Source organism: Callorhinchus milii, unplaced genomic scaffold (genome assembly GCF_018977255.1).
Source record: "Callorhinchus milii isolate IMCB2004 unplaced genomic scaffold, IMCB_Cmil_1.0 Scaffold8, whole genome shotgun sequence".
Classification (NCBI taxonomy): Eukaryota; Metazoa; Chordata; class Chondrichthyes; order Chimaeriformes; family Callorhinchidae; genus Callorhinchus; species Callorhinchus milii.
The window spans coordinates 11,857,959-11,877,178 of NW_024704749.1; the positions used below are offsets into that span (position 1 = coordinate 11,857,959).

Below are 19,220 nucleotides of genomic sequence, written 5' to 3' on the forward strand. Positions count from 1 at the left end.
TATTCAGAGCGCTGCCTGGTCAGAAATCAGAGACATGGTGTCATTCCCACTGTTACTATAGTCTCCTACAAGGGCTCTGGCTGCATAGTGCAGGCGCTCAGCCCCAGGTCCTGTTCCTAACCTGCTGCCGATCAACTAGGGCTTCTGGCCTGAGCACAAGGGTCCCTGGCTGGCTGGTTGCTTGGTTTGAATGTCTGATTTGGCAGCGAGTTGGCCCAACTGGTAGATGAGGAGTGGGAGGTGCATATTGGGGCAAGAGCACAACAACAACAACAACAACAAAATTACATTTGTATAGCGCCTTTCACCCGGGAGGACCCGGGCTTGAGAGTTCTGGATGATCTGCAGCCTATGGAGGGAGGAGTTGGGGTGGCCAACAAGCAGGGAGTTTGCAAGGTCAACAACTTGACAAAGGCTGAGCTGTGCTGAGTGAATTTCATTCAAGTAATAATAATCTTTGCATTTGATACAGCGCCTTATCACGTCGTCCCGACGTCTCAAAGCGCTTCACAGAATATACTGTAAAGTGAATTGACTGTGTAGTTTGTGGACGAAACGCGACAGCCAATTGCACAAGGCAATGTCCCACAAACAGTCATGGATTGAGTGACTACATTTTGGGGGGGATTATTTCCCCCGGATCCGCCAATTGACTAACAACCGAGTTCCTACTTACTGCTCGGTAAACAGAAACATGTGGAATAAAGAAACTTGTCTAAGTTTTCACCCCGCCCGGGAATCGAACCTCACTTGTAAGGCGAGTGCTCTAAACAATACGCTACAGGACTCCAACTACTGAAATAGTCTAGATATCAGAACAGAACAGCTGATTTGATTATTATTAGAAACAAGTTTTGGTATTAGGTTAAATTGTACAGTTTATGTTGGCAAAACATTGTACCTTTTAACTATACTGTACAAACATGTTGATTAGGTTTGTTTCAACATTGCTCTTATTCCTGAATTTCCAAGCGATTAAAATAAGCAAATGGGTGGCGTGATTTTTAAAAAAAAAATTGAAGTGCATAATTGTTTGCAGGGGCTGCAGAAGAGCTTTTCAAGTGCTGCCTCTTATGTGAATACCAGTAATTACTTAAAATCTAATTGGCGAGAGCTGACTGGTTCATCCACATTAGCTTCTGTTGGACACTTTTTTCGCAATGCAAAATTCGCTTGTCACAGTTGTCCAAAGGAATCAGCGTGGCTTTTCTTTTGGCTGCCTCATTTCCCCCACGAGATACACAGTCAATTCACTTTACATTGTATGCAGTGAAGCATTTTGAGACGCCTCAAAGACGTGATAAGGCGCTGTATCAAATGCAAGGATTATTATTATAATGGCAGCAGATTCGATAACAGCTTTCAAAAAGGAATTGGATAGGTACTTAAAAACGAAACACTTGCAGGGCTATGGGGAAAGAGCGGGTTATGGGGATGTTGGTAATTCTTTCAAAGAGCCAGCACAGGCAGGATGGGCCGAATGACCTCCTTCTGTGCTATAAGTTTCTATGATTCTATTATTATTATTATTACTATTATTATGGATTCAACACTGTTCTGAATTCTTTACAGTTGCATTAACACTGATATTGAAACGGTCTGAAACTGGAGAAATGGTTAACTGTTGCCCTGGCCCAGAGAAAGGACACAAGTATAATTTCTTTTTTTTTATTGCCGCCCCTCTCTCCCTCCCTCCTCTGAGATCCGACAAATAATTGCTGATAAGTCGCGTTGTTGCAATTGAAGCAATGTTGATGTGTGTGTCGGGGTGGAGGAAGAGAAAGGCGATATCTGATTTACACAGAATTATTTTTTAATCTGTGCAGCCAGCATTCCATAAAAATGCTCTTGGAAAGTGCCACAGAGATGAGCATGGGTTGCTGATGACATCTGTATCTTTCCCCGTGCATTAAAATGTCATCATCTTTGATGTAATAGTAACTCGGTATGATAACATTTGGCGGACGCTGATTGGAATCTTAATAAGCAATTTAATCAATTTTAAACTTTGGTGGTGGGAGGGTGGAGGGGAAAGTCTATCGGTTTCATGAATCTTCCACACAAAAAAAACTGCAGCAAGAAATTGACAAAAAAAACGTTAGCTGGAAGAAGTTATTGTTGGGGAGTGCAAAATCATGGGAGTTTGTACAGATAGAAAACCTTTTCCTCTATCCCTCCGCCTTAGCCCCCTCCGTCCTCTTCAAACGTGCTTATGGTCATCTCTCCACCGGCTCGGCGTCATGGCCTGCCACTGGTAAGCGCTGTGGGACACCACCCTCTATGAAGGGGGTTGTGGTTCAGTGGGTTCAGTGGGTTAGATTTGCACGCTGTCTCATTTTCCCAGCATCAATTTCACTGACACCATTTCCCTCCACACAGCCCTGCGCCTGCCCTGCCCTGCATTGGTGTGTTCGTCAAGCACTCATTGCAACAGGCAAGGTGCTCCCGTGGGAAAGGAGATTGATTTAAATAGTAAAGGAGAAGGCGGGGTGGGGGGGAATCTCTTGTGCGTAACATAAATGTAAGGCAATGGTAGTATATGTTTGGCTCACGTTGTATTTTGATAACTTTATCTGTTCCAAGTGGCCTCTGGACTTTGTCTCTTCATCCAGCAGTCACTCAATCGCAGTCTTACAACACTGCAAAGCATTGCCGTGTGTTGTGATCAGTTTCCCCTGGAGAAAACGACCTCATTTTTTACGTGCCAAATGCCCACAGTCTAACTAACCAAGTCTGTCCGTGAGACTTCCTGCGCTGGGCAGTTCCTCAGAGTGTCGAAGAATGTGTCGCCAACTAAACAGAGCTATAGCATTAATTTAAAATAAAACGCTACAAGACGCATTGTTTTGATGGATTGTTTACCATGCACCCATCGGTTAATTCTCCGCAGCCTTGCCTAAAACTGCTAAGAATACATTTCATTCCTGGCTGTGGCTGTGGCAGGGAAGCTGATGACATCCTTGGCGTCCGCACCATCTGCGCTTCTGAAAGCCTTTGCTGTTCACTGCGCAGATGTGGGTTCTCTGTAGGTGCTCTCTGACAAAGGCAGGCTAAGGCTAGGCTGTTCGTTCAGTATCGCCTCTGCTGGCGCTGCGGGGAGATTGTAAGGCTGATGTAACATGGTTGCCCTCCTTCGCAAAGCAGCAGCAGTATTGAGAAATGACTTTGGACATTGCTACACCATGTGGAAAGCCTTGTGCTCTGGTCACCTTCACTAGCTCAGACACAGGCTAATACCGCGGTGTATGAGGCTGCCTCTCCCAAATCCACTTTAAACTCATCACACAGGTTGTATAGCATCTGCTTATTCAATCTAAATCTTCCCCCAAAACTCTGCGTTTCAGAGCAAATTGATAAGTCTAATGCTTTTAAATCTGCAGGGATGTCTCTTGCTTCACAATGTGTGTGTGGTGGGGTGGGCAATACTGTACCTGCAATGTGAGACTGACAGTGTAAGCGTGGAGCGGAGGTTTTGTCCTCCATTTCACGCTGGAGACACTGCTGTGCAATTGGCTGCCGCGTTTCGCCCACAAAACATACAGTCTGACTGTGTACTTTGTGGGCAAACCGCGGCATCCAATTGTTCACTGCAGTGTCCCATAAACTGTTGTGGATTGAGCGACCAAATTATAATTTTTTTTGTGAATGGATTATTACCCGAAAGCGATCGCCAATCAACTAACAATCGGGTTCCTACTTAACGTTAGGTAAACAGAGGCGTGTGGAGTTAGGAAACGTACCTAAGGTTTCGCCCTGCCCGGGAATTGAACCCGGGTCCTCTCGCTTCCTTTACAAAGGAAATCATCTGGCGACTGTGGTTAGCAGGTTCTCTGTCACTGTTTTCAGACCTAATTTATTATTAATAAAATGGAAAGAGATGATTTTTTTTTGCCTCCTCTGTCAGAGCCGCTAGATCAAAGGTATTATTTATAGTGCACTTACACCCCCTTAGTCTGACCATGTTAGCAGGCCTTGGCATGATGGATTTGTTTCTCAGTGCTACTTAGGTACATTATAAACCAGATCCTTAATCATTTTCATCTCATTGAGAATATGCTTTTTTAGGTCACAAGGTCGGGGGTTCAATCAAGCTCCCATCGGGAGTGTGGCTCAGATGGTGACACTCTCACCGTCTGGGTCACAAGGTTGCAGGTTAGTCGATTGTCGGATCGCTTTCCGGAGGTAATAATCTCTCCCCCCAAAATTAATTAATTAAAATGTGGTAGCTCAACCCATGACTGTTTGTGGGACACAGCTGTTCACAATTGGCTGCTGCGTTTCGCCCACACACATAATAAACAGTCGTTACACTTTACAATATATCCTGTGAAGCACTTTGAGACGTCTCAACAATGTGATAGGCGTTTTATTAGATGCAAGGATTATTATCAGTAGTAATAGTAGTTGAGCCCAGCAGTAGAATATCACATGAACCGTGCACATTTTACATCAATAATCTTTATTCTTTCAGCCACAGAGCTAGTGATGATAACCCTGGTCTGACCCTTCATTGGGAAGAAGTGAAGTGATCTGCAGATCCTCATGTGCATCATTTTCTTCAAGTTTGATCCACGTCCAATTTCTGCTTACAGGTATGTCACTGGCAGAGACTCGGCATTGGCCAGCCAAATACCCTCTCTCATCGCCACTAATAACAGATAATAAATAATAAGCCTCTAACTCTACATTTTTTTTTTGGCCAGCTGGGTGTTTCTACATGCGTCACCTACACATGGAAATCCCAGAGATAGATTGTTGGAATGGAATGGTCTCTCTCTCTCTCTCTCTCTCTCTCTCTCTCTCTCCCCCCGGAGGGACGCATTTACCTAATTCCGGAATGTATTAAGCGCAGTTTGGCAAGTGCCAAGGCTTGGGGGGGAGCCCAGAGCGTGCGTTGGGGTAACTGCTGGGAGTATCACAATTTGTATTGCATTGCAATAAAATGTAGCATATGAATGGAAATATTAGTGCAAAATAGAATTTCAAGCCCAAATCTGTTCTCTGGGGGAACGCGCAAGATCATAATCCGCAGTTTGCCACAAAGCACCAGGAAATTTACCTTTATTGTTACTTTAAACGGTTATGACTTTGAGAGAACAGATCTACATCTACATTTGTTTTTGTAAGGAGTAGGAAAACCGAAATTGCTTTGCTTTAAGTTAATTTTCAGTCTTGCCCTGAGGCGAGATTATAAAATAACAAATGAAGAATTTAAATTAATTGGGAAAATCAGATTTTGTGGTGTTTGGGGAGCGGAGGGGGAGGTAATCTTAATCACAAAGGAATATGCACATTTAAAATTTTAATGTTCCCAATTATAATATAACGTTCTGAAAATAGTATTCATAATTCTTTTTAAACACTTTAGCTAATGTGCTGAATTGTAAATATTTCTTTGATGTTTCACTCAACTCAAACTGATTAGATCTGAAGCCAAATCTTCATGTTTGTTGTGAAGTCCTGTAGCGTAATAGTTTGAGCACTCGCTACGCAAGTGAGAGAAATCGGGTTCAATTCCCAGGTGGGGCGAACCTTAGGCAAGTTTCCTTACTCCACATGCCTCTGTTTACCTAGTATTACGTAGAAACCCAGTTATTAATTGATTGGCGGATCGCTTTTCCAGGATAATAAACAATCAAATAAAAAAAAAATGTGGTCACTCAATCCACGGCTGTCTGTGGGACACTGCTATGTGCAATTGGCTGTCGGGTTTTGACCACAAAATACACAGTTAATTCACATTACAGTATATACTGCGAAGCGTTTTGAGATGTCTCAAAGATGTAATAAGGCGCTATATCAAATGCAAGGTTTATTATTATTTTTTCCTCGGCAGACTCGTCCTAGCATCAAACAGGGATGAGATCTATTCCAGGCCATCGAAGCCAGCAGACTTCTGGGCGAGCAACAGTGACATTCTCAGTGGTAAGGACATTGGCCGTGCTGAATGCACAGTCCTGAACGTGCCAGAGTGCGATCAATCTTAATCAATGTTAACTCTGAACAGTTTCCTTTTGAAGTAAATTTGCACACAATTCCAATAGAGTCACTTATAATAATAATCCTTGTATTTGATACAGCACCTTATCACGTCGTTGAGACGTCTCAAAGCACATCACAGACTGTGTGCCCCCGAGGCGAAAATGGGAGACATCAACAACAATAAATTATATTTATGTAAAGCCTATCACATCGAGAGGACATGAAAGCGCGATTTAAAGGAGGGGGTTGCACCCAAGGTTGGGATGAGAGAGGGTTGGAGAGCAATGGTGGGGGAAAGGGTGGAAGAGAGAAGATGACTGAAGGCATGGTTGAAAATGAAGGTCTTGAAGTGGGAAAGAGAAAGCAAAAAGAAATCTGACAACTAAATTAACTTCACAAGCAAGGAAAGAGAGGATTCAGACTGGTTCTCTTATCGGGAGTCAAACCCGCAGTTTATTTTACTATATTTCCAGTACATTTTCCCAACAGCTCAGCTCTAATGTCATGTCTTTTTGAGGGAGTCAGACTGTTCGGTGATTCTAAATGTGGTCAGTCAGTGAATGCTCTTTTCAAAGAGTCGGAACAAAAGCCAAACGGAAGCTTACAGCCACTTAATCGGAATAGAAGATGTTGGGAAAGGTCACTCACTGTGTAGGACAGACAATTGTGCTCCATTCAGGAGATGTACTGTACACTGAACTTGCACAGTTAACTTAGAAGAGAATCTGGATTCTGACACAGCACAGTATAGCTCTGCAGGAAACATCTTTAATATAATTTGAGATCCTCTCGGCAATATTCAACCTTTTGGAGTCTGTAGCATCGTGATTATAGCACTTGCCTCGCAGGCGAGAGGACCCAGATTCAATCTGGGCGGGGTGAAACCTTAGGCAAGTTTTCCTGATCCACATGCCTCTGTTCACCCAGCAGTAAGTAGGATCACTAACAGGATAATAATCCCTTTAAGATATAATTTGGTCACTCAATCCATGACTGTTTGTGGGACACTGCTGTGCGCAATTGTTTGCTACTTTTCGCCCACAAAATATACAGTCAATTCACTTTACAGTTATGTTCTGTGAAGCGGTTCAGAAGTTTTGAAGACGTGTTAAGGCGTTATATCAAATGCAAGGATTATTATTACTATTCAGTAGGATTCATCAAGTAAGCCCCAGTTAAATTCAAACCTTGATTGGATGCAAACTGCGGCACGAGATGAAAGCTATCAGGCAGAAATGATTTTCCATTAATACCAGCCATGTCCAGGCTTCTCTCATATGTATTGATCAAACATCCCGTGGTTTAAGGTCATTTATAAATGTGATAGATTGGGGCAGTTCCCAGATTTGGCTGTTCATTTTGTGCTGGTAAGCAATGGGAGTGAGTGGCAAAAATTAATGACTGGGTGGTTTGTGAGGAGGGATAGAGTGGTGGGCTGATCCGTGGTGACCAAGTACAACTTAGTGACAACAGCATTAACGTGCGTTTATATAGCACCCTCACACAGGGTAGCATCCATTTATGTTCTTTTGATCACTTTCGTTTTTCACAAACAAAACGAGTCAGCAAGGATTAGCCACCTCCGAACACAGCTTTGGTTGTTCAGAGTATATTCACAGTCAATCCACTTTACAGTGTATCCTGTGAAGCGCTTTGAGACGTATCAACAAAGTGATAAGGCTCCATATCAAACGCGAGGATTATTAACATTTTCTAAGATTCTGTGGTTTGGTAAGACACAGCTTTACACTAGATTTCCACACTTCAGATCACCATTGTGTTGACAGCTCAACTATGACAAATCCATCCCCGAAGGGGAGAGCAGGAGAATTGGTGGGAGACTTATCCTAGTCCACTGTTATTATTATTGTCATTACTTTTTGTTGGTGGAGAGCAGAAGTTTCCAAAAGGTAGAAACAAAAATCTGTGTGTTTTATGCACTCGGTTTGAAAAATGTAATAAAACTTCACTTTTTTTAATATAAAGAAAGGGAGAGTTCAGAAATATGCTGACGTTTCCACACAGTCAATGGTCTTGATTTTACAGATTTATTTTCTCTGTCAATATTGATCTCTCTGTAAATTTTGACGCATGATTCATGTTACCTGCATTCAGTACCGTTTTTATGTATTAAAACGTTAAGGACAGGAAATCCATTTTGGATGGATGTGAATGCATAGAAGAAGAGTCACAGTACATCAAAGTAAGTGAAACATAATGCAGTTTAACAGAAGTAAAGAAATAGGCGCAATTTTTTTTAAGGGTTTCAGCAGAAGTAGAACATGGTGCATTAGTGACGTTGTGGTTTTACGATGGTTTCACCTACACTGTACACTGCCCTGATCCAGCACAGTGGCCAACTACCCTTTCGTTTGCTGAGCTCCTCACTCTCCATCTCGCTGTGAGGAGATTAAGAAGTCGTCCGATCTGAGAGTGACTCTCGGTCTTTGGTTCATCTCCCCCTTGTTGTGAGGCACTGAATACCCCCCTCTCTCTCTTTCTCTATGACACTTGAGTTTTAAGAGCTGAACAAGAGTCATCGAGAGAGAGGAGAGAATGTTTTTCATTCTAAGTAATCCCATGGATCCATGGCGATTGGATTCAGAACAGAATGGAAGCTCTAGCATTTGTTCCTAATAAGCTATTGATTAGTTTCATCTATCTCTCCCCCCCCTCTCTCTCTCTCTGTCTTCCCAACGTGAAAGGCGCTTTACAAATGTAATGTTGTATTTTGATGTCTGACAATTGCAGAAACCCATCATTGTGCTTAAGATTCTCCAAATCAGACAAGACAGAGTTCCACATGTGCCACCTACGCACGGAAATCACCATGTGTGGAATGGAATGTGCACTCTCTCCCGAGAGGGCTGCTTCCTGCTTACTTAGTTCCGGATTGCATTAGGCACAGGTTGGCAAGAGTTGAAGCCTGATTTGTTTAAGAATCGCAGCCTGCCAGCACATACTCACTGAATGACAGACAATCAGCAACAGGCTTAGAAGGTTTAAAAAAAATGGGTAATAAAAACACTGCACCAACCAAACGAGACTGGCTCCGGCCTTCTGCTTGTCCCTCGTGCCCTCCGTTCCACCATTGGCGAGCACGCTTTCAGCCACTACGCCCCGAACACTTCCTCTATCCCTCCGCCGTGCTCCTTCCTTCCCCATCTTCAGGTCACTTCCTCTTCGACCATGCCTTGTCACCACCCCCCCACCCCACCCCCCGGCACTGTGCTCCGCTGTGTCAAGTGTGAGGGGCGCTGTGTAAATGCAAATTGTTGTCGTTTACTCCCCAACTCTTGATCCGTTTAGATTTTTTAGATTCCTCGTACCCTGTATGTAATTATTGTTGTCCTAGACGCTGTGTGTCTGTCTGCCACTTACAGGACTGGACATGGAAGAGGGTAAAGAAGGCGGAACGTGGTTGGGTATCAGCAGGAAAGGCAAGTTCGCCACACTCACCAATTATCTTCAGCCAATTATGAACCCCAATGCACACGGCAGAGGTGAGCTTTGATGAAGATTATCAGCCGTAAACCTCTCGTTTTTTTTCTACAAGTAGTAATTTTCGCAAAACTCCTGCTGTTTACGTCACTGTTCTGTCCTCACTTTGCAGCTCATCGCGACATTCTTTCATAAAATAAGATACAGCTCTGGGTTCTATGTCAGCTCAAGTTACTGGCACACACGCACATACACACCAGCACCATCATTCATTCGATGCCATGATTTTCTATCCCTTTAAGCACAAGTGTCAAAGACCAGACAAATGAAGCAGCATAATTTAAACACGCCAAATCCATGTGCTTTCCACAGCAACACTGTCAACTTTCCATTGCAAGTGGCTGTAGTACTTAACCCTTTGGGAACTATGGATATTTCTGTAGCCAGTTGAAGACTGTACGATACAGATTTGTACTAGTTAAGTGAGTCGGATTATCCTCTTGCAGGATATTGGCCGAGAACTGGAGACACTCACAACCAAATCACACAAAAACGGTCTTATTAATCCACAACCGGCGCTACATTAATGCGCTCAAGTTACTGCATTTCTCCGGGGATTAAGTGTGCTTATGATAGAAGCTTTAAAATCTGTATATGATTGAAAGGCTTTTTTAAAATTATTATTTAAGGTAGTCTCGTGTCAAATTTCCTGACTGGAAACCAGGACAGTTTATCGTATCTGAAGCGGATATCTACAGAAGGACATCTGTATAACGGATTCAACTTGTTAGCAGCTGATTTCAGGTAAGGTGACCGATAATGAGTGTGGAGCTGTGCTGGCCTTCAATAAGATATAGCGTAAACTGGGTGGCCTGTCCTGTTCAGCTTTATGTTTCTTACCCTCCTACCCACAACCTCCAGCCCTCCTGATTCCAACCCCCAGCCCAGGTCCAAATCCCTGACTGTCCAATGCTTTGGGACATCCTTTCGACGTGAAAGGCGCTGTGTAAATGTCAGTTATTGTTGTTGAATCTGACGCCCATCACTGGCATGCGTTCCTTTCAATGGGAACATTTGTTTCCAAATAGCTTTGCTTCCTGCTGAGAGATCAATCAGGGAACAGCGCACCTTAATGCATGACTCGTTTCTGAGAGTTAATTGTCATGAATCCATTTGCAAAATGGATTGGGAAACACTGATGTAACCACAATGTCAGGAACCACAAAAGACAGGGTACTAGCTTACCACCTCCATAGCCTGTGTGTTGATTCCTGAGGCCAGAAACTAGGTCAGCCAGCGAGGAAGGCGCAGTTATCCTCCCCAGAGGGTCCTGCGGCAGGAATGGTGGTGCCCCTGTGGAGGGCTGCTTTCAATTAATTTCTCGTTTCTCAGCAGAAACAGGAAAGGATTTTGTAAAAGGAGCTTCATTTGCTTGGCTGATCACCTGTGCTAATTCAGTCAAAGCAAATCACCATTAAATGCCTTTCGCCCACAAAATATACAGTCACTCCACTTTACAGTATATCCTGTGAAGTGCTTTCAGACGTCTTGAAGACGTGATAAGGCGATATATCAAATGCAAAGAGTATTATTTAATTGTACGTCAGACTCATCCGGCTGTCTGTCCAAAAAAAGACATGCCTAATCAACAGTGGGTATTACATCGGAATGGTTTAAGGCCGATAGCTGATAGCAAAAGTACCAAACACAAAATAAGTTTCAGGTACTCTAATATCGTGAGTGTCTGTCTAGACTGAATGGAGTCATATGACAGACATGTGGCTGCCTGGAAACTGCAGACGCTGAAATTCCTGACCCAGTATCTTGCTACTGTATTTAATGTGGAACCTGAAATCAGGTCAATAGATAAATGGGAGAGATTACACTGAGTGTTTTTTTTGAATTGAGGGTTTAGTCTGCCAAGCAGAGGTATCTGCAAAAACAACGCACTGACCGAGTACTGCTGAGTTCAGGAATTCCTTCCCCACATTCTCTCTGGTTTATTGTTGTTCACATGGTTCAGGGTTCCAGTCTGCAGTGAGTCTTACTGCAGCTTCACACAAAGAGACACAGAGGAGAATCACTGAGCGCAACAAAGGGAATATCATTGATTTCTCTCTCCCTCAATCCCTCCGCTTCACCCCCTCCTTCCCTTCTTGTAGATCACGACTGAAGACCTTCCTCTTCCACCGTGCTTACGGTCACCTCCTCCACTCCCTTCCTGGCTCAGGGTCAGGCTCCGCCACTGCTAAGCGCTACGAGATGCTGCCCCATATGAAGGGCGCTGTGTAAATGCAAGTTGTGGTTGTTGTACTTGTCCATAGATGTAAGTTGGGAGCTTCACTCCCAAGAGCTGATTGCCTACAAAACACACAGTCACTACACTTTACAGGACTGAATATCCTGTTAAACGCATTGAGATGTCCGCCTAACGTGAAAGGCGCTGTATCGAATGTAAGGATTATTATCAAATTACTGTAGGATTATTATATCAAGCTTTGAACCTCAATCCGAGCAAACGGCTGATCGTGCTAAAAGCCAGGAAGGACTCAGCAAAACACAGCAAATGTTGTGAGAGACTTGGGATGTGGATATTAACCACAGTTCCTAGCTGTGTGAGTCACCAGTAGTGGGGATCTGACAGGAAGAAAATTACAAGCATACGGCCAGGACGGTGTGTCAAGTGATGAAGGTAATGAAGAGAAGCTGAATTCCAAGGCACCTGTGAAGAAACTGGGGCAGTTTACACCCCGAGCAGAACAAGGAGGCCTCACACTCACCTGTGCTGCCTACATCCCTGCGATAGCATTGCTGACACCTGGCCACGTGTGCAACCACAGGCTGAAAGCCACATCTCACAGCGCTCCGAGCATGTTTAACCTCCTGCGCGTTCAACAACTTTGACTCCCGTTCCCAGGTTCCCATTCACTGCACACGCCTTTGAGGCTTCAGATGAAAAGGAAAATATTTATTTAAAAGAAAATGCAGGTTTTTAAAATAAAATAATATAATAATAAGGTAGTGACAGAGGTGAGGAACGGTGAAGAGGAACAGAACAGTCCTGTGAGGTAGAGAAGAACAAGCAGCAGATGCCTTGATTGTCTGGTCTTGCCTTGCCTGGCCTTATCTGGGTTTCTGAATCCTTTCACAAACTCCTCTGCCCTTGTAAACGTTAAGGTGACTCAAACCAATAAATTCCTGGGTCATTTTTTTTCTATTTGCCATCTGCAGACTTTGGAATTTCGAGGCAACTGTCCTGTGTGTTTAGTGTGCGGGTTTCTGATTGTGGTAGAGAGCCAGACTGACATTGCCAATTTTACCAAAATTGAGCTTGTAACCAGTGCTGGAGATGGTAGATCTGCTGAGCTCACCACCGTGAGGTGATGGCCAGTTGAAGCAGAGAGACAGAGAGGATGAGCAGTGAGCGGGGGTGGGGGAAATGGAAGCAGAGAGAAATTAAAGTAACATTTCGCATGGAAAACCAAGGAATATTTATTTGTGAAACCACTGTCATTGGAAACATCCCAGCTTGTTAAAGTACTCAAAAGTTTTAGTTTCATGTTTTGGCAGAGAATGATTGCACGTTTTTATGCCTTTAAGTAGCTGTTTTGAGCCGGTGGGGGGGGGGTGGGGTTGTCTTGTTAATTCAGCCTGGAGCCGGAGTGGTATTTTGACCAGAATAGTCTTTGCTGAGATAAACAAAGTAAACTTGCATAGTGATCAAGGAGAAGTTGTGGTGCTGACAGACAAAAGTCCAATTCAACTGAGGTTTCCATTGATTTTTCGCCAACACATAGCTTCTACTGAGTGGGTTGTAACTAGGCAGTGGAAGTAAATTTGCAGACTTAGTCCCTGGCAGTGAATGTCTCTTTCGTGGTTCAGGGCGATTGTTCCTTTGTGACTTTGAGTTCGGCTGAAGAAAGGCTGACAAGGGGAAGTCAATCGTCAAAGCGCCACTGCACTCTCTTGTCAAAGAAAGCCATCCAGCCAAGCGATGTGCAGACTTTACTCCCAAAGAGCTATGTACTTGCGTCTGCCCCAAAATGATAAACATCAATACCTGAACACGGGTGGCAGCCTGCTTGACTCGCAAGCCAGAGGACCCGGGTTCGATTCCCGGGCGCGGTGAAACTTGAGGCAAGTTTCCTTACTCCACACACACACACCTCTGTTTACCAGCAGTAAACAAGGAACCCGGTTGTTAGTCGATTGGCAGACCGCTTTCTGGAAGTGCTCTAACCGCTACGCCACAGGTCTCCACAACTTATTCCATTGTTGGAGTGACTTGACCCTACAGACTGGGGAGAAACAGCCCCGCTCCAGACAACATTCTCCACAGTGCATTGCTCATACACTTACTATTAATAAATAATCCTCTCAGATAGAGTGCTAAATCGAGAGGATTCTGTAAATGATTTCAAGTTTTCTCTTGCAACATGCTCATTTATTAATGCACTCCCAACCAGCTCTTCTGCTGTTCCAAACAACAACATAAAAAGGTAATCCTATTTATTTGGTTGTTAAAAGTTTCGAGCCGCGCTTTAAAGAGGAAATGATTTGGAGACTATTTATACATGGCATTGCCTGATAAATGCAGCAAAACTGAAACTGCACAAGAGTTCAAAACCAATTGAATTTCATCACATGGCGATTTGCCAGGTCATGTAAACTCTCTATCAGAGCCTTATTAAAGTGCTCAGCAGTGGAGCTCGTCCTGTGGCTCTGTCATTAACACTCAAACGAATGATGCACCTCAAGAACATAAGAATTGTTGGCAAAAGAAGACAAAGGTCCATCCAGTTCACCTTCTTCCGCAGTCCCAAACTAAATACTGTATCCCCAGATATTATTTTCTAATAGAAATCTATCTAATTTGTTCTTGAAACAACTTTCTGCTTGCACCGTCTCTCCCGAGGGATCTTTTCCATACATTTACTACTCACTCACATCTTCATCTAGAATGGCTCTCGTTATTCCAGTCTGCGACTAGAATATTTTTGCTTTAAACATTTTGGTCCAGTCACAACTCAACACAATGCTAGTGATTAATATGCTTGTTTAGTTATAGTTTAGTTGTATGGTTATGCTAGTAATTGTCCCCATGGCTTTTGTTTTGCAAAGTGCGGTTGGTAATTGGGAGTCTTTACTTTGGTCGTGTCTGAATTATAATTTGAACAGTTTCAGGCCAATACCGTCAACAAGTGTGTCAGCCTGGCTCAGTGGTCATGTTCTTGCCTCTGAGGTTGTGGGTTCAAGCCCCACGTAAGGATTTGGAATCACATAGTTTAAGCTGATTCTCCAATGCAGTGCTGGGGGGGCGTTGTTGCATTGTAGGAGATGCCGTCCTTCGGATGAGACATTAAACCGAGCTCCCTGTCTGTCTATTCAGGTGTCTGTGAAAGATCCCATGGCACTGTTGGAAAAGAGAAGAGAATTTCTCTGTCGCGGTGTCCTGGCTGACAATCACCCAAATAAATTTGGAATAATCCTTGCATGTGCTATAGAGCCTGATCATGACATTGAGACATCTCAAAGCACTTCACAGGATGTACTGCAAAGTGAATTGAATGTATTTTGTGGGCAAAACGCGGCACCTAATTTACGCGCAGCGACATCAGTGTTCTTACAAAAGGTCCTCCACTCCACGGGGCATTGTCATATCCCACACACAGCTCAGTGGTGGGTTAATCCTCTGTTTAATGATTTCTCCGATCACACCATTCTAAACAGAGCGTCATTATGCCAGTGTCAGCATAAAATCCCTGTGTAGCGTTCAGGAACACTCATAGTACAATTCTAAATCCAGCGATCTTTTCCTTCCAGCAATACCAAAGAAGATGTGATGTGTTACTATGGAAACCAGAGTGGCAAGGAACCCCAGCTCCTCCAACCAGGTCGGTCAGCCTTCGTGAATTACATTACATTCACGCAAAATTAGACATTTAATTGCGTGGCTGTGCGCCAAGGAATAAAATCAGCCTCTGTCCAGAACAGAGCAGACAGGGGGACATTGTGTTCCATGCTGAACCTTTCTTCTCATTCGGTCTCTTTGTGTCCTTAGGTATTTACGGGCTGAGTAACTCTCTGCTTGACACGCCGTGGAATAAAGTGCTTCACGGGAAAAAGCTATTCACCGAAATAACTACGAAAATTAATGAACTTTCTGCCGAGGAACTGGCGAACGAACTTATCCACCTGATGAATGACGAAGAGCCGTAAGTGTGTTCCAAAGAAGCTCTTCATCTTGCCAAATCTTGGCTAAGGTGCTGGTTGGAGCTCTGCAGTGTAACCCCACACCCCCCTCCATGTGATGGGTTAAACCACTCAGATTATGTTGCAAGGGACCTTTGCCGCTTCACTTTACAGTATATCCTGTGAAGCGCTTTGAGACGTCTCAATGACGTGATAAGGCCCTGTATCAAATGCAAGGATTATTATGAAAACAAAAACAGAAGTCACTGGGAACACACAGCAGGTCAGGCAGCACCTATGGAGAAAGTCTACGACCCTTCGTCAGGACGGGTTCGGGTTCTGATGAAGGGTAATGGACTCAAAACGTTGACTCACTTTCCTTTCTCCATAGATGCTGCCGGACCTGCTGTGTGTTCCCAGTGACTTCTGTTTTTTGTTTTCAGACTTCCAGCGTCTGCAGTATTTTGTGTTTTGCAAGGATTATTATTATAATTATGCTCGTGCCCGGCTGCTGTGTGGAGAAGTAGTTTTTTCTTGCACAGTGTCTGAGCCCAGGGTTCAGCTCGATGGTCTGAACAGGGACACGCAATAAATGCCACCCTCTACCTGACGTTGTCACCACCGGTATCAATGGAACCGCCACAGTCTGTTCAGCAGTGCTTTCCATGTTTTGAAGGGTGGGGGTAGAGTGTGAAAATCTGGCTTCAGCTATTTCCAGGAATCTGGTCGTAACCCACAATCCCAGTTATAACCCGAAGGAAAAATCCAGGCCATGTTTTTTCCCCCCGCAAGCGCCTTACCCTGGTCTGCAGGGACACCTCTCGTCGATGGAGGAACTACAGCAGTAGCTGGTCCAGTGGTGCTGAGCGAAGGAGAGGGAGGTGGGGCACGGAGTACGACCGTCACCGTGAAGTCACTCAGCTCCTGTTAACCCTGCAAGTCTAACAGGGAGTGTGGTCCTAGCTGGACAAGCAGTGGGAAAGCTTGCCAGACAGCCACAGTTTTGGCTACAAAACACACAACTTAACGATACTTCACAGTGAAATCCTGTCAAGCGTTGTGAAGGGCGCTGTATCAAACGCAAGGATTATTATTGTGATAATTAATAATAATGATAATAAATGTTATTGGACCACCAGACACTTTCCAGACCCTGGCATTGAACAACAGATTTCGGATTCCATGCGTCCCATGCTGAGCAAGTATTCATCTGTGTGTGTGCGATTGACTGGCTACGGCACCAGGTGAGTTTGCGCTTCCGTGGGGATGACGTGCTTGTGGGGGTATTACAGGACTAAATCAGGGTGGTCCCTCCGTTCAGCGAGCTCCAGTCTACTCCATGTCTCCCTCACGACCTACCATCCATCGGTGGCCGGACATTCAGCCTCTCTTCCCCCACACTCTGGAACTCCATCCCACAGTCCCTTCGCCTCGCTTCCTCACTTCGCCTCGCTTCCTCCCTCGCCTCCTTCAAGGCCGGTCTCAAGACCCTCCTCTTCGATCGTGCCTTCGGTCGCCCTCCTAACTTTCTGGCTTCCCTCATCTCTGCCCCCTGCTCAGGTCCTGACCCCTGACTGTCCAGCGCCTTGGGACGTCCTCCCGACGTGAAAGGCGCTCTATACATGTAATTTTGTTGTTGTTGTCCAAATGGTGCCCCGCAGGCCAATTCCCCGCTCCCTCCGTTTCATCTGGCCCACCCACTCCCTCCGTCCACAACCTGTAAATGTTATGTTATGTTTCTGGAAGGGAAACATAACAATATTCCTTATGTGGCCGGCGGACGTTTCTCAAATAGGGCATCAGGCCCTCAGCAGCCAAGAAATTGGACCCCCTCCCCCCGAATTATATAACTAATGAGAAGAAAGTGCTTGTGGGGCACCAGAGATCGGTGGATTTTTTAAATAATTTTTTTTTGTGGTTTCGTTTTACCAGGACCAACACCGTAATCCTCATAGACACCAAAGGGCGCGTCACCTTCACAGAGCGCACCATGCTCAACTCAGACATACACCAATGGAAAGTCAGCTCCTACCACTTCGAACTGCTGCCTTAATGGCTGGCTTTGCCTTGGGTCACAGGTGAACATGACGGGTGCCGGAACTGTGTGTGTGTGTGTGTGGCTGTGTGTGTGTGTGTGGCTGCCTGACTGTGTGTGTGTGTGTGGCTGTGTGTGTGTGTGTGTGTGTGCGTGTGTGGCTGGTGGCTGTGTGTGCGTGTGTGTGTGTGGCTGGTGGCTGTGTGTGTGTGTGTGGTGTGTGTGTGCGTGCTTTGTAAACTCCATGAAATTTCACATTTTGTACTTAACGTGCGCACGGTTTGGTCAAACATTGCCAGTGTGCTGTCAAGTTACAAGCACAACTAATTTCAGTTTGCAGTTACTTCGGTTAATTTCTAATCCAGTTAACACCTGAACATGTACCTCTGTACAGGGTCTTTTTTGTCGAAAAAAATTTAAATACTGTACAATTGTTTTGTCCTTATAAAGTTCTCTTCACCTATCGATATTCAAATATGGACTGTTGGTTCATAATAATAGTTTATAATAATTTTATCACTCAATCCATGACTGTGGGACACTGCCATGCACAATTGGCTGCCACTTTTCGCCCACAAAATATACAAAGTCACTACAGTTTACAGTATATCTTGTGAAGCGCTTTGAGATGACAGGAATGGTTTGGCTCATGAACGAAGGCAGCGAGTGTTATTTTTGTGGGCTCTGGGTGCCTTCTAACACCCTAAAGCGTCATTCTCAACATGTCATCTTTCCTTGATTCAGCATAGACGTATCCTCGTTTCAGTTAGCACACAGTAAGTTGTGCTGCACAGCGATAAAGGCAAATAACATTAAACCCACACCCAGCACCAGGCAGAGTGCAGTCGTGTTTGAGTGTTTATCGTTGTTTGAAGCAGAACGGAGAGTTAGAAAGGAGACTTTGATCCGGTTCCCAGGTCTTAAAATAAACTAATTCCTCTGCCTTCAGGCTGCAAGTGAATTGCTTTCTTACTCAAGCTCAAAAGTTGAGCTTTGGTTTCTGGTGAAATTTTCTCACACACAATATAAGCTGTAAACATCTTGTGTAAGCTCTCCCTGTGACTGGGGAGCCAATTACTTTATGATAATAATAATAATTCTTTCATTTCATATAGCGCCTTATCACGTCTTCGGGACTTCTCAAAGCGCTTCACAGAATATACTGGAAAGTGGAATGACTGTATTTTGTGGGCAAAATACAAAATATACAGTCAACAATGAAATAAAAATAGAGGGACAACTGTGCATTATAATAATAATAATAATTTCCAGGTTGAGAGAGCAGTGGGTTTGTGCAAAACCCACTGCTCTCTCAACAAGGTTAAAGCGCTCAGCTTGCTAATCATCCAGCTCGGACTGCCCTTTCAGTTTTGCTTTACAGCAGTGGTGGCCAACTTTTATGGTCGGCCAACAAAATAAGTGTTCTTGATTGAATATTTCCTGATTTATGCCAAGAAAAAACTGAAAGCACACCACCGATTGAACACGCACTTACCTACATATGTGTGAATGTTCAGGGGAGGGGCGCTTCTTGACGAATCTACGCAGGCCACTTCTGGCCTGTGGGCCA

General features: G+C 44.3%; 1 protein-coding gene across 3 annotated transcripts in view; it reads left to right on the forward strand.

Moving 5' to 3' along the window:
• tango2 (transport and golgi organization 2 homolog (Drosophila)) overlaps nt 1-19,220 on the forward strand; it is a 48,306-nt gene that overhangs the window by 28,108 nt on the left and 978 nt on the right. For all 3 annotated transcript variants that reach the window (XM_007901785.2, XM_007901784.2, XM_007901786.2), the window contains 8 exons: nt 4,472-4,592; nt 5,837-5,925; nt 9,366-9,485; nt 10,113-10,227; nt 15,247-15,317; nt 15,485-15,638; nt 16,755-16,859; nt 17,548-17,693. In XM_007901785.2, the coding sequence (XP_007899976.1) occupies nt 4,543-4,592; nt 5,837-5,925; nt 9,366-9,485; nt 10,113-10,227; nt 15,247-15,317; nt 15,485-15,638; nt 16,755-16,859; nt 17,548-17,668 (825 nt within the window). In that variant the 5' untranslated portion in view covers nt 4,472-4,542 and the 3' untranslated portion in view covers nt 17,669-17,693. The remainder of the gene's footprint in view (nt 1-4,471; nt 4,593-5,836; nt 5,926-9,365; nt 9,486-10,112; nt 10,228-15,246; nt 15,318-15,484; nt 15,639-16,754; nt 16,860-17,547; nt 17,694-19,220) is intronic.